Source organism: Ambystoma mexicanum, chromosome 12 (genome assembly GCF_040938575.1).
Source record: "Ambystoma mexicanum isolate Mex_15411 chromosome 12, UKY_AmexF1_1, whole genome shotgun sequence".
In the NCBI taxonomy this organism is placed as follows: Eukaryota; Metazoa; Chordata; class Amphibia; order Caudata; family Ambystomatidae; genus Ambystoma; species Ambystoma mexicanum.
Window position 1 is genome coordinate 460,992,539 of NC_090936.1, and position 16,042 is coordinate 461,008,580.

General features: G+C 42.9%; 1 protein-coding gene across 1 annotated transcript in view; it reads left to right on the forward strand.

Annotated features, from left to right (window-relative positions):
- Nucleotides 1–16,042, forward strand: part of LRP6 (LDL receptor related protein 6) — a 1,542,295-nt gene that overhangs the window by 925,543 nt on the left and 600,710 nt on the right. Inside the window, exon 12 of the mRNA XM_069628714.1 lies at nt 14,887–15,213. Coding sequence (XP_069484815.1) covers nt 14,887–15,213 — 327 coding nt within the window. The remainder of the gene's footprint in view (nt 1–14,886; nt 15,214–16,042) is intronic.

Sequence of the window (16,042 nt, forward strand, 5' to 3'; positions counted from 1 at the left end):
ATTCCTTTGTATGCAGAAGGAAACAGAGTTGGGGCTGTGATTGATAGTATAGGAAGGAGGCGTGGCAACCCGCTTGCCTACGGGAGCCATCTTGTAAGAAATTAGTGATTGAAAAGTTCTAGAAAGTCTATCGGACGGCCTAATAGAAGCAACAGTAAGCTTGCTCCCATTTGCCAAAAGGGAGCATCCCAGAGGCGTCAGGACTCCCTTTCAAATTCATTTAAATTAGTCCTGTCGAAATTCCCTGAGATGCTATCATTCCAACGACCAAAGAATAATGCCCTTAGAGAGGCATAGCGTGAAGTAGTTGGAGGCAAAGGATGAATATACCAGCCCAACCCTTTTTTCCCGTGTTGTGGCAGATGCAAACATATCCAGCAATTAGTTCTTTTTAAGATCGCATTCATAATTAACAAAAGCGTATTGTTGGGCTGAGAGTTGAACACTGGTGGTAGTCCGAACGGAGTGGCAGGAGTCTATTATTTAACTGGAACTTGCTTTGAAATGCCAGCTAGCTCCCCCCTCCAAGCAGCATTGCGAGCATCTGGCTCTTGATGCATTGAGGGAGGCGGAGCCGCTGAGGACCACGTGACGCGGTCACGTGACAACGCCGACTACTTCAAAATCACAGCACTGACACCCTTGCGGCGTAAGCCTTGGTGGCAGAAGGGCTGGTGCTGTTTGGCTGTTCGGCATGGACGACTGCCGGATGCTACAATCTAGTAAGCCCTTAACTCATTGTGAATACTGAACTGTGACTGACTATGCACCTGGCTTACCTATTTGGCCCAGACTATCGCCTAAATTGCTGACTTTGCTATTATACTTGCTGTGTGCTGCCAGAAACTGTGGAGTTGCAGATCAATTCCAATTACTGCAAACTCTTTGATCTGGCTACATGCTCACTCAGGTCAAGGTGTCCTGCATCAAGTATAATATTTCTGGATTTGCATTTCTATTTCTTTGATTATTATCTGGTTATAAAACATCAACCACCTTCCCTACCCTAAGGCTTGCAGTTCTATTTTTAACACTGTGCTCAATTATGAGATCTGGCCTATGTAGCCAAAAAGGCTCCTCTATGCTACCAGATGCTGTTTCAGTAGATCCTGTTGACTGCACCCAATCACTCTGCACAATGTCCAAGTGCTGCCCACTTACTAATGTACAATTAACTACTTCAAAGTAATTCTGTGCTGCACCATTTGCGGTGCAATCCACCCTCCCTCTAAAAGATGTTCTGTCATGTAGCCTCTTTTCAGTGAAGCCTACAAGTTCAACTCATAAGGAATCCACCACTGCTGCAGCAACTCACAAAGCTTTGATTCATAATACTGATGCTGCAGATGTTATTATTAATCTACCTACTGTCAATGATAAACCACATCACAAAACCCTTAGAAAATCAAACCAACCAGTATCAGGACAGACATTTATGGACAAATATATCCTGAAAGCAATCTCTGAAATTAAACTACCTAAAGCCTTTAGAGGCAATGCTATGCTATATCACTCAGCAATGACTACACAGTTTTGTTTTGGAGGAAATAATATCACTGATATTAGTATAATTGAATGTGCGGATAAAGTGATGAACTTGCCCTCTGCTGTTGAAATCCCAGAAAATTCCACTTCACTGCCCCAACTGGGCTTGTCTAACAATACACCCACCGCCTCGACCAACATTATCGAAGGTATTGACTCAAATAAAGTCAACCTTGCAGCGGAAGCAAGCTCTTGGGCCTCCAATCCGAACCATGCAAATTCTCCACATCTACATTATAAGTTGAAAGATTTGGATGAGCAGATCCGATTGACTCATCCAACAGTCTCAGCCTTCAACATGGTTCTTAGCTCTTTTGTTGGGCTGTATAACATTTGGTCTGAGCTTAAATCTGTCCAAAGAGCAATGACGGATCTCAACTTGAAAATTGACTGCATAGGCACTGAAATATTGGTAGACCTAAATAACAAAGTGGACTGGATCGGTACCGAATTATGTCAGAAGCTGGCTGTGCAAGATCCTTTATTGGTCCCACAGGGTGACATTTCTGCCTCAGTACCTATGCAAGTACCTAAAGTAAAAACACATTATAGAGATATCTGACAATCTCTCTAGACTGGAAGCTTCCAAGAATGCCATTGCTCAAGACCAAGCCTTGTTGGCACCACTTGTTGGCTCCAGCTTCTCTGCTGCTCCCACAGCCTGCATAATCAACCCTATACAGAGCCTTCCCAACCTGATTTCTAATCTGTCAGCCTTCACCCACTCTGACTTTAGCTACATAGGAAAGTGCTCCTAATAATGACACTGCTCATGAACAAGCTAAGTTGGTACCATCGGCTGGTCACTGTTAAAATGCTGGCGCCCTACCTGCCTCAAAAGAAACCACAGCCCAAAAAAAACCGAAAGAATGAGCGGGCTGCGCTGGTGTTGTGGAAACCAGCAAAACAAAGTTTTGAAGTGCTGAGGGCGGGTCGTTAAGCATAATGGAGAACGACCGGTCAGACTGCTGCTGTGAAGTGCAACAGGTCAAGAAGGAAAAGAAAGAAAATGAGAGGAAGTGGGGTGGCTACAAAGTTTGTTGACAATTGGCGTGGGTACCCCGCCTCCCACTCCATTGGCTCCTGAGCCCCACGGCACGCTCCACTCAGGTGAGCGGTGCACGGGTTGGCGCCAGACACACCTCTGCCCAGCCTATTTAGAGGCTGGTTTTCATGTCAACCTTCCCACGAGTTGCTAGCCGGCTTTCATTAGCCCTAGCTGCTCGTCGCGAGAAGGCTCCACTGCTGCGTCTTTTCCCAATCATGATGCAGCTTTTCTTTTCTTGCTGCATGCCGCAGCTCGATTAATTACCTTGGTCAAGCGCCCGCCGCTCTGCGTTAGCACAGGTAAGCGGACCTGCAACTTTTCCCTACATACTTCAGGGCTCCCTTTGGCATTAGCTATGCCCTGGCGCTGCTTTTCGGCTAGTGATCCTTCCATTCCTTTTTTACAAATAGTGAAGATGTCGCCTCTTCCTGTAATTTCCCTTTTTCAGGCGATTTTGCGTTATGCACGTTTCTCCCTCCGGTGGTTTTTCCACCCTAACTGATTTTGAACATGCCGTCCCCTTTGTAATGTGTTTCTCCGGGCGATTTTGTGTTCTTTTTACAGCATCATCTGTGCTGCCGGATTTGGTCCGTGCCCCGTCAGTCCATCCTGGACTGTCCTTTTCCATTTTCAAGCCTTTCAATCCAGCATTGTCTGGCATTGTGTGCCCAGGTAACCTTTTGGCCTTTGTATGCACCACTTTCATTCTAATCAGTTCTATCGGTGGGCACTACACGCATTACTGATGACCCTCACGAGCCTTGAGTTGTCTGCCACCTCTCTGCCCTTGTTTTCCAAATGTTTCCATACTAATACCTTGTTTTCCCTAATATGGCCACTCCTGTGCCCCCACCCACCGGGCATTTTGATGCATGGTGTGTGCTCAATTATATACTAACGTACCTTCTGCTGATGCCTGCATGCAGGGTTTGTGTATCAGCCAACCCTATGACACTTTTCCTTAGACCTGAGACTTGTTCTCTCTTGTGCTTGCCCCAACAGTTGCTGGACTCTCTGTACAGTAATCTGGAACATTGGTCCTGGTCCACCCCCACCTGGCTGAACCTACAAGTAGTGTTAGATTCCCAATACACCGGGATAGCAGCTCCATGGATTCCCCCTGCCCTCCATGTATATACAGGTTGAGTAATCCGTGGCCGGTTGACCGCAGTAGAATAAACTTTGATATCCCATGAATGTATCCTATAGAGTACTAGTTGTACCAACTATGTCCTTTTCTTCTCTGCCCCCTTTAGGGATAACATACCATACTACATAATTCCTGCCCTGAAGAAGGCCTGAACTACTGATGCCTGTATTGGCATGCCGAAATGTGTTTTCCATGTGTTTTGTTCCCCTCCCGTTTGGAAGTACTTCGGGAACAATTTCTTGATCTCTCCTACACGTTGGCAGTTAACCATATGGCAGATAACCATATTAATCAAAGTTGATTGAATAATTTTGTTTTCACATACCAGGGTAATTTGTTATACACCCTGGTAAAACCTAGTCCACAGGAATAAACTTTTTCCTGTTTGGATCCCTTCATCAATTAAGTTCTTGAATAATATCCAATTTGCTCTCTGATGAATATACCGTTCTTGGTGAACTGATGTATATATGATGAATGTTATTTTTATGTCTTTTTCTTCTTCTGAGATTTCTATTTAACTTGTGTAAAAAGTAATTTGACCTACAAAAAAATCTATTTTATGTAATAAATGTATTGTTTGTTCTCTTAGGACCTTTTCTTGGGCTCTCTGTTCTCGTGACTTTCTTTGAAAGCATATACCTTCTACTAACATGGAGATTTAACCGAAATAACTGACAGAAATTAGGACTGTCAACAGATTGGGTACCTCTTTTGGTTCCTTGTTTCAAACAAACTGTTTTGGGGACATTGTTCATCTAAAATTGTTTTGGAATATGTTGATCTCTTCATTCTATTTTTGGTTAGTTTTGATAACGCTACGTTTACAGACAACCACGTTCCAGACCTTTTGAAAAAAGGTGATGGTCAACCCTCTGATAAAGTAACCCAGTCAAGACTATAACAAATTTTCCTTTTTTAATTGAAAATTGATTAATTGGCCACCATGCAGTTACAGGAACATTTGGTAAATATTAAGATCTTACACCCTAGACAGTCTGGCATTAGATCGTCCCATGGCACAGAAAGTTAAACAGCATGGACAAGAGCAAAGCTCGGCTGCTGATGTTGAATCTATCAGCAGCCTTCAATCTTGTGGACCTTGAGAAACTTCTCATAGGTTTGCAGACCAAGGAATGTGCGCTGGAGGAATGATCGAGTGGATTAAAACCTTCCTTGAGAACAGGAAGGTGGGAATAGTTTGGGGGAATGCCTGATCCAAGCCCAAGCTGATTAACTGTGGAGTGCCGCAGGGGGAATGCCTTTCAACAGCACTATTTAATATATATTGCTGCACTATTTGTGATGATCTGAACAATATGGGAATGCAATGTACAAACTATGCTGATGATACTCAGCTTATTATTGAGCTGAGTGGAGACTATGAGAACTATGTTGAGAGTATCAACCAAATATGGAGTCACTCCAAAATTGGATGGCGGCAAATGGACTCTGGCTCAACGGAGCTAAAAAGAGTTTCTCATCTTTGGATCTGCACACCCACTAACCAAGCTAGAGCCTCGTACTCTGACTTTACTATAGATCATGATTTTGAATCATCCTTAAGTGCCGAGGCTCATGTTAATAGTGAAGTTAACAAATCCCAATACCATCTGAGACTGCTTACACTAGTGAAGCTGTAAATCTCTGGCTAACTGTACTACGTTGGTCGGACCCATTATTTTGCCTAGGCTCGACTACTGCAGTGCGCTATTTATTGGAGCTGGTAAAAGCTGTATTAAACTGCAGATATGATGCAGTGCGGATTGTACAAGGCGTGCCGAGACGGGATCCTATCTCAGTGCATGGAAGAGCGCTTCATTGGCTCCAGGTTGAGGCCAGAATTTGTTTAAAGACAAACGTCATTACTCATAAAGGGCTGTATGGACAAGCGCCAGTATACCTAAAAGATTGTTTTATTCTCCAACAATCGTCCAGAGTTTCCCGGACCAGGAACTTGATGCTACTAGTCTATCCTAGGAGCAAGTGATCCAGAGGCAATGGCCTGGAATATACTCCCTTCGGACTTGCCCATGGATAAAAATGTGCTGAACATTCGGAAGCACTTGAAGACATTACTTTAACATAATGCCAGCAAGACTGAGATCCTACTCATTGGGATACCCGCTCCCTCCTTCCCTCCCTCTCTCTGGCCCCCCACGCTGGGCTCTCTTCCTGATCCTTCTTCTGAGGCGAAGAACCTTGGTGTCTTCTTCGACTCCACCCTGTCCTTCTCTCCTCACATCTCTGACGTCACTAAGAAGTCAAACTATTTTTTTTATTGGTTTGTTACAAACCTAAAAGAAAATGACTTCACATCACAATGTATTCCTTTTCAAATTGGGAAGGTAAAACACACGTTTGGTTGAAAAAAAAGAAGAAAAAAAACAAGGATAAGATTAACCAATAAGCAGTGCCAACTTAATCCTTACGTAATATTGCCAATTTTCGTATATAGTCATTGACTAATGGCAATGTATCTAGGTCTTAAGCGTTGAGTTCAGATTCGGCCTTTGCTAATTTTTTCACTGTTTTTTCACTGTTATTTCTAAAAAAAAAAAAAAGTTAGTTCAATTGTTTGGTTCTTGAATCTTGAAATGACTCTCCACCAGTAATCAGCGGTCCATGATGGTTTTGCCAGGATAAACCTTCCCAAATGATTGGTGCATTCTTGTCTCAATTTTGGGCATGAAAGTGTTAGATGTTTTAGCGTTTCGTGGTTTACTCTACACAACCGACATTTTAAGGGAGCAGATCCGTCCTTCTCGCATGCTCAAAGTTTCTCTTGTTTGAAATTGGTTTAATCGATACTTCATAAAGATGGACCTGCGATCAATTCCTGGGAACTTTTCTAAATAAGACTGGGTCTTGTTTAGTTTTCTGGCTCCACCGTTTCTGCAGTCATTTTGAGATATTCATTTAGTGTGTTCCACATTATCATTACGTTTTTGGATAAGAGACTGAGCTTGTATCTTATACACGCAGTAGGTATGCCCAGCGGGAGCCGCAAGACTGTGGACCAGAATTAATGTTCTAAGGAGGTCCACAATTCTGCCGGACATCCAGGCACAATTTACTCCATGAATTAGTGCTGGTATTACTTTCATTTTGTAGAAAACCATAACTGGTTTCAAGGATTATTTACCGTATTTCCTGTTTATAATTCAAGCTTGAGCTGTCAATTGCTTGTATTTATCCTTTGTTTTTTGTACCCAGGGGGCATCATTGATTCTGGAACTGATGCACATGCCAAGGTACATGGTTTGTTTTACCAGATCAATTGATTCATTGCCCATTTTCCAGACACATTTTTTTTTCTGACGATGTCTTTGTTTTTTTGTTTTTTTTTGTTGCAGGTTTTGCAGGATCAGAATCTCTGATTATCTTGTATTGACGCTTAGGCCGTTTTGTTGAATGTATTGATGTAGGATGTTTAGTTTGCGTTGAAGCCCTATAGGTGTTGGGTCCAAAAGGACCAAATCATCCGCGTACAATAGCCAGTTCACTTCTTTTCCGTTGATTTTTGGAGGGAATATGTTTGCCTCTGCAAATGGTTCGCCCAAATCCGAAATAAATATGTTGAAAATTATTGAGGCCAAAGGGCAACCCTGTTTAACTCCTCGACAGTTATTTATTGGCTCGGATAGGGAGCCCTTTTGGTCCAACCTTACTCTTATTTCAGTGTCAGTATGTAGGGCTTTTATAGTCATTAAAAGGCTGATTGGGCAATTCCATGCAGACATTTTCTTCCATAATAGTTCTCTGTCAATGCTGTTGAATGCTTGTGAAAGGTCCACAAACGCAAGATAGATCTTTTTGTCCATTCTTATTGCATCCATTTTGAGTATGTTGAGGATCAACAAGTTTAGACCACATCCTATGCCTTTTACAAAACCAGTTTGTCTGCAATCCAGATGGTTATTGGCTCTGATCCACTTCAGAAGTTGTTTTTGTAGTTCAGCAGCGAAGATTTTACCAAAGACAGATGTCTTAAGGCGATGGGTCTGTAATTCTTAGGCTCTGCTCTGTTGCCTTTTTTAAAGATCGGAATTACTATCGCTGTTTTCCAACTTGATGGACTCGCCCCTTCATTTGTTATTATTACAAACAACTTCATAAGAAATTCGGCCCAAGCTTCTGGATTTTGTTTAATTGTGAAGTTTGTTAGACCATCCGGTCTGGGGCCCCGTGAAGATGAACACCGTTGAATACTCTGTAGAATGTCCTCTTTCTCGAATTGTAGATCCCATTTCATAAACTGGGGTAATTCTGAATCAGAAGTAGTGCCTTTCTTCTCATACACAGATTCAAAGTGTTTTGTCCACTCGCTTTCACTCACCATATTTGCTTGGATTGCGTGTTGGTGGCAGTCGATGTTGTTTATTAACTTCCAAAACTCGGAGTTCTTGTTATAAAGACTAGCAAGCATTACTTCACTATCTTGTTGGTGCAAGATCGACCTGTGGGAAATTATCCAGTTTCTATATTTTTGTTTACTGCCTTTTTTTGCTAGGTGTTGCTGATCTTTAAATTGTCATGTTGCCACAGTTCTTTTCGTAATTGTTTTCTTTTGACAATTTCTTGATCATATTGATGATTTGGTTTAAATGTTGGTCTTTTTGCTCTGTTATCTACAATCCTAAACTGTTGCAAAAGACAGGTATATTCAAGTTTCTTGCGTCATTTAAGTACCTGCAATATGAATCTGTAAATGTCTTGACTTCGTGGGGCTTTATTTTTAATTGTGATCTGTTTGGTTCCACTGCAACCTGGTTGACCCAATACAAGGACTTTTTGGTCTTCAGTGACTGCATAGTTAATTTTAATTTGCTGTGGTCGCTACTTGGATCATCATTGATTTGTAATGACAACACTCGTCTATAGTGGATGACTGATTCCTGCTTCTCTAAGTTTTTTGAGCCGGAATGTCACCTGTAGTGTTGCCGTTTACCATCGTTATGTTTCTTCATTCAAGGGCTGAGCACCATTTTACGGCCAATTTTTTAGAGGCACTTAGCGGTTTGGGATCATCGTTATGCTCTTTTATACAAGATAAGTTCAAGTCACCACAGCAAATTATATTAGGTGTTTGTTGTACACTGTTAGTGTCATCAATTAGGTCTAGCACGCTCTTCATAATTTGTTTGTTCCTGCCTCTTTATGATGGCATTAAAGATGTTGTGGTTTCATTTTCCATGATTTTAGCTTCTACCACAATGGGCTGTATGTACAGCGTGTGATTTGTTGAACTTGTCAATTTCCATCCCGAATTTTTCTTCACCATGGTCAGTAGACCGGCAGAGGGTTGTCCCTTTTTTCTTGTTACTGCTGGGTTTATTGCTATCTCATTAGTGAAGTCAAACTATCAGCTGCACCTCCTCAGAGGTATTCTTCCTTTGCTCACTTTCCCCCAGAAGCTCACTGTCTCCAGATCTCTGGTCTTCTCTAGGCTGGACTATCTCAACAGCCTCTTTCTAAATCTTTCTGCCTCGACTCTTCGACTGTTACAACTTATCCTGAACAGGACTACAAGACTTGTCCTTGCCTCAAGCCCAAGGATCGTATCTCTCCAGCTCTGAAATCTCTTCACTGACTCCCCATTGCTGCAAGGATCAAGTTCAAGACCCTCTGCATCGTCCACAAGGCTTTCTGGGTCCTGGGACCGCTCAACCTCCAACATTCTCTTCCAAAACAACTTACTTCTCAAGCCCTCATCATCCACCTCCAACTCTCTGATGGTCAGACCCTTCTCCAAGCAGAGAGTTGAGGGCAGATCTATTGCCTCAAGTGGGGCCTCCCTCTGGAACAGCCTCCCTGCCTCTCTCAAATTTGAGCAGAACCACCTCCAGTTCCGGAAGCAAGTAAAGACCTTCCTTTTCACTTCAGCTTTCTCTGTTCCTCTCCCCTGCTGATGCACCGGACTGCTCTGCACATTGGTCACCTGGTCACCCTCTGAACTTGGGCCCAGGCTCCTGCATGTCCAGTTGCCCTTGCACTGCCTCCGGGCTCCCCAGCACTTAAGGTCTGTATCTGCAACCCTACAGTCCCTTCTCTCTTCACCTATGAGCCTCCCGCTGACTGCTCTTATGAGTTAACTGCACTTCCCCCTTCCTGTCCCCCTGGCACTTCCCCCCCTTCCCTGCACTTGCGCGATCTGAATGACACAAGGCCTAGTAAGATCGTTATTTTGTCCTCCCTTTGATTCCCCCTCCTTGTCGCGCCTAGAAACACTTGTGTACTGGTGCGCTATAAATGCCACATCATATCATATATAATTGTAAGCTCGTCTATATTTGTAGCTGTTTGTCTGTATCTCCTGTGCCCTAATACCTGTGGCCTCCGGCGCATAATAAATGAACAAAATAAATACCAGCCCTAATGCACTTCCCCTTTTTTCTTTTGGCCACACCTCCATTGAGCCGGTTATTTTCTGGCTAATTGCTGTATACTGTTCTTAATTCAAGCGAAAAGGAAAAAGGCTGGTGCACGATATAGCAAGATCTTTCAGTTAGGTGGGACTGTTTGCAGGCCCATGGACCGTGCAGAACCTGCCACTGGTGACTTGGGTATCTGCCTATGGGCCTGGTAGAGGTTTAGAGAGAACAGCTCCGATTGGTTTGTTCTATCAAACTGTTATATATTCATTGTTTACTTGCCCTTTGATTTGATGCTGTTGTGCACGCCTATTCACTGCAATCCTCCTATCCTATTTCGTCTTTAACCCTTTTATGGAAACCTTAAAGATGTTTGTGGTGTGATGTTTGGGATATATTGACTATTTGGAACGCTGAAGTATTTCCATACTGTATGAGGCACTGTATAAAACACCAAAGGAACTTAACAATTGGCATTGGAAGGGTATTTAGAAAATAGCAAACATAGGTGGATAACTAGAACAAATCCAGCTAAGGAACCTTGAATATGGAAAAAGTGCCTTGTGTGGTCGTTGCTGGTAGGCATCCGATCGGAACAGAAGATGTTTAGTTATGCCATTTCCTAATGTGTGTACTTACGGTTGTTTTTAATAAAGATTGTATTGTAAATAGGCTGATTGTATTTTCTCTGCTATGAAATGTGATGATTTGTAATACATGATCAATAAACACTTGGTTTAGTTTATTATTTGATAATGCGCTCAAAACCCTGGGGTAGCCGGGCGCAGCGGTAACAAGAATACTTAAGCTTGGTTACATACAGTGAATGCATTACATGTTAATACAGTATTTACAGTACAGATATGCAATCTGTCAAAACATCACTTCACACAAGTCTATATAGTACAGGTTTCAAGATATTTACATGCAGAAATCCAGTGTCTAGTGCCGGGGAGCTGTTTGGTAAGTGTCGTTAGTCCTGAGCCAACTTTTCACTTTACATCTGAATTTAGAGTAGGGCTGATCATCTCTTAGCGCAGAAGGGAGTGCATTCCAGGCACTGGCAGCTCTAACAGGGAAGCTTGCACCACCAAATTTTGTGTGTCTGAATCTGGGTGTTTCTAGCAGAAAATGTTTGGACGCTCTGGTGTGGTGACTGGAAGATTTTCTGGTCAGTCTAGCCGAGATGTATGGTGGCACGGTATTGTTCAGTCCTTTGTAGGTGATGGAAAGCGTCTTGAGGAGAATTCTGTCACTAATCTTTAGCCAGTGGTGGTCTTTCCTGATATTAGATATATGCTCTCTTCGGGGTATGTCCAAGGCTACTCTAAGAGCATTGTTCTGTAGTATTTGCATTTTATTTATGGTTTTATTGGCACCTGCATATAGGGCGTTGCAATAATCTAATTTGGACATTATTAAGGCGTTGGCTAGAGTGATGCAGTTAGTTTTGGAAAGGTAGGGTCTACAGGCCCTGATTAATTTGCAGGTGTAAACTGTGGATGAGGCCAAGGAGTTGACTTGCATTTTAAGAGATAGTGTGGAATCAAGGTAGAAACCTAGTGTTTTTACCTCGGCTACCACCTTGATTGCATTACCATCTACATTAAAGGCTGTGTAGCTAGGGCTAAGTTTTTTGTGGTTAGTCGGAGCCCAGGGTCAGTATCTCTGTTTTGTCATCGTCCAGGCAAAGTCCATGGGAGGCCATCCATGCCTGAATGAGGAGGTAAATCCTGTTTACTAGAGCTGTGTCTGCGGCAGAGTTGCCAGATAGTGGTATGAGGATCTGCGTGTCATCCGCGTAATTCGTATAAGTTACCCCCAATCTGTCAAGTTTGTCGAAGAGTGGCTTAGTGAAGATGTTGTACATTGTAGGGGAGACACATGAACCTTGTGGAACACCACAGGTGATTTGTATTTGGTCCGCTGAAGCTAAGGGGGAGAACACACTCATCGTACGGTTGGCTAGGAAGGATTGTACCCAGGCTTTAGTTTCCCTTAAGAAATGGTCAGCAGACGCTAGATACTTGCATAACACTGCATGGGCAACCAGGTTGAAGGCCGCCGATAGGTCGAGGAGGAGGAGCATAGCTGTTTTACCTTTATCCTTCAGCGCGTCGATTTGTGTCTTCAGGTCAATTAAGGCCGTTTCAGTACCATGTTGTGGTCTGAATCCAGATTGGCGTGATCCTAGCAGTTGGTTAGTCTAATTTTGTATCTGGAGGTAGGCTACTCTGTCAATGATTTTAAGGAGGAACGGGACCGTAGTAATGGGCCTATAATTAGTGGGGATAGCTGGGTCAAGGGTCTGTTTTTTGAGGAGAGGCAGTACCCATGATTCTTTGAGGTTTGAGGGCACTATGCTTGATCTAAAGGAGGCATTAATTAGCTTTGAGATGAAGGGTGCTAAATCTCTAGCTGCATCCTTAATTACTTGTGCCGGGCAACTGTCACCCTGGCAGTTCGAGGGTTTCAGAGATAAAATAACCTTTTCCGTTTCCAGAATGGAAATGTTGGTAAACCTGAATGGTTTACAGCTACTTGGTACATCTGTACTTGGTGTATCTGTCAAAGGGGTGGTCAGAGTTCCTGTGGAGCTCAGGGTGGTGGTCTTCTTTGCGATTTTGGATTGTTAAGTTATTATTTTATTTGATGGTGCATTTTGGATGCTGGTGCACCATTGTTTGTCCTTAGGGACATTGTCCGTGGGAGCTATTGGGTTTTCCATTTCTCGGAGGATGGAGAAAAGTTCTTTAGAATTAGAGTTGGCTTTACTAATTCTCTCATTCAATGTATTTTTTTTTTCTTTGGATTATTTCTTTCTTGTATTTGTTAGCGAAGTTGGTAAGTAGAGTTTTATTCTCAGCTGACGGTGAGTGCCTCCAGATTGCTTGGAGTTTACGTTTTTGGATTCGTAGTTCCTTGAGATGGGGGGTGAACCACAAATTGAGGTGTGATTCTTGTTTACTTTTACGTAATTTGATAGGGGCAATGCTATCCAAGCTTTAGACATGGAGATGTTAAATGTATCAACTAATGTATTAGGGTCAGAGTGGTTGGCGCTGGCAGTTAGAGCTGGTAGGAGGAGGGGGGGGGAGGAGTAATTTTTCAGCCGTAACTTCTTTATTGCTTCTGGTTGGCAGAGATGCTGCTATTTCACGAGTAACTACTTTAGGTGGTTCAATGATGGATGAAAAACAGATAAGATGATGGTCGGTCCAAGCTTGAGGTGTAATACTAGAGATGGTAGTGGTGCAGTTCAGATTTGCTTTCCAATCTAGTGTGCGTCTTTTGTATGTGTTGGAGCTAGGACTTTTTGGGTAAGGCCATGTTCGACTAAGATCGATTGGATGGATTGGGCTTGTTTGTCCTCAACATTGTTAAATCCCAGGTTAAAGTCACCTAGTAATAGGAGCTGGGTGGAGTTTTTGATGTTAGTAAGGAGGTTGGAAAGGTCGTCCTCAAAATTCCCTAAAGGGCCAGGTGGTCTGTACACCAGGAAAATGGTTAGTGTACTATTGTTAGATATGGGTAGTTTGGCTGAGAGTAGTTCACAAGATCTGATAGCTGGAGGTGGGGCAAGTCTTAATGCTAACTTAGTTTTGGCGATAATAGCCAGGCCACCGCCTCTAGAGTTAGGTCGGTCGATTCTAAGTATATTGTAACTGCCTGGTATGGCAGTCATAAGTGCGGGACCTGCAGCATCATGGAGCCAGGTCTCGGAGACAGCCAAGAAGTCCAAGTTATCCATAGTGAGTATGTCTTCTGCAATTTCCGTGTTATGTGCTATGAGTGACCTCGCATTGATGAATGCTCCTGATAGTGTGAGGGTAGTATTTCTTTCTTGAGTAGGTTTAAGTTTGGGGTGTTTGGAGCTCTTCTGATTATGAAGAGTGATTCTGCGTTTTTGGGGGTTTATCCACAGCTGTGGCAGCTAGGTTGGTGGCAGTTAGAGTAGGTGTAAGGATCGATAGTCTTGTTCTGTTGTTTTTGAGATCATAGAGTCGTGGCAGCCTAGCTCTAAGTCGCATATTTCTCTCTTGCAGATTGCAAGGTGTGGCGTTAGTGTGGACCATTGTTATGATTATTAGATAGCCCAGAGTAAGGAATAGTGTGTGTATGTAAGGTGGTTCTTAGTGATGTGCATGTTGGGTTAGGTTGGGTTGGGTTGAGTTGAACACATTGAAGGCTTATTCTAAAATGGTTTAAGACTCACTGGATTCATTGTCTCAACTGCTATGCGTCGAACCATTTAGGATGAACTTCACTCCCAGATTGTACCACATTTGGAGGATATGTATTTGTTTGATGTCAACGACTCATATTGATTTATAAATGCATCCTAGTGTGTGGTACAATTGATGCTAATGTAACCTTTAAATCTCCTGCAAACTCTCATATTGCTTTATTGCAGCTGACACAAGTGGCCAGACAGTGTTTTGAGCTGTTGAGATGCCAGCCATTGCCCTTTTCTTTGCACGCTTGCTTTCTTGTGAGCACTGTAGGTGAAGAAGCAGCAGAGAAAACCATAGAATATATAAGTAGAAGAACTGTCTCTGCGTTTTAGGATGGCATGTACTATTAGAGCTTGACATAAAGAGTGTAGACACATTACTGCTTTGATTCTTTTTAGCTCATATGCACTGTAGACTTGTTTCTGTAGAGGAGGATTGTTAAACACTTTGTTCGGAATGCTGCATATATGTACTATACAAAATACTTTACATTTCATTCTCACACTTGTTTTTTTTTCCTCTTTGTGCAACCAGGTCAAGATCGTGACGTAATAGCGGATGACTTGCCCCATCCTTTTGGATTGACTCAATACCATGATTACATCTATTGGACGGACTGGAGCCGGCGTAGCATTGAGCGTGCCAACAAAACCAGCGGACAAAACCGTACCATTATCCAGGGACATTTAGACTATGTGATGGATATCTTGGTCTTCCACTCTTCCAGGCAGGCTGGCTGGAACGAATGCATGTCGAGCAATGGTCACTGCTCCCACCTCTGCTTGGCAGTGCCAGTCAGTGGCTATGTCTGTGGATGTCCCGCCCACTACTCTCTGAATTCTGATAACAAGACTTGTAGTGGTAAGACAGGCACCTGAGCAATTTCCTATTTGTTACAATGTGATATCAAATTTTACTTGAGTTGTTGCATACCTTTTTAAGGAGTTTTTGCCTGCTATCCTCATTCTAAACAGCTTTCTTAATCCTTCAAATTCACATTTTACTAAGTGCTTGTAGGATAGTGGACACCATCTAGCGGGAAAATTGCATTTCCATACTCTCGTTAAGGATGAATGTTTACCCTGATTATCCGATGATTAACATTTTCATCCTGCACATCCCAATTGCACTGTTTGCTCTCTACTCCTTTTTTGCTTTTGGTGCATGTAGTGTTGATTCAGTACACCCTGTGTCTAAAATAGTACTGCAGAGAGAAACATGCACATGGGTATTGCGAATTAGCTTTTTTTTTCTGGCATTAATAGGGGGGGTAATTCCACTTTTTGCTGCTTTTGCCTCCTTTTTTGAGTTTTCCCCAGTATTTTTGCTGACTTCTCTAGTGTCTAGATTTCAGGTTTTTGCAAGGGAATTCCTTTTTGAACCTCAATTATCACAGATTAATTGTTCCCTCACTCAGTTATGTGCATGCAGGTGGCAGTATTTTACCTATATCATGGTGGCACTTATGCATAGCTATTTTCTTCTGAGAGGTACTGTTGTCTTTTTACAGCAGCCAAGTTTTGTTTTGCTTTGCCACCCTGAGTGAGAAGGGTTTGCCCAGACGTGGGTCCCATGCCTGATGGGCCTAGAGACCCAAGCTACTCCTCACTGATGAGGCACAGCAAGGCTGAACATGTCTGGGGATGCTTGTGGTCTCGTGCTGAAGGGGTGTGACCAAGCAGTTTGGGCT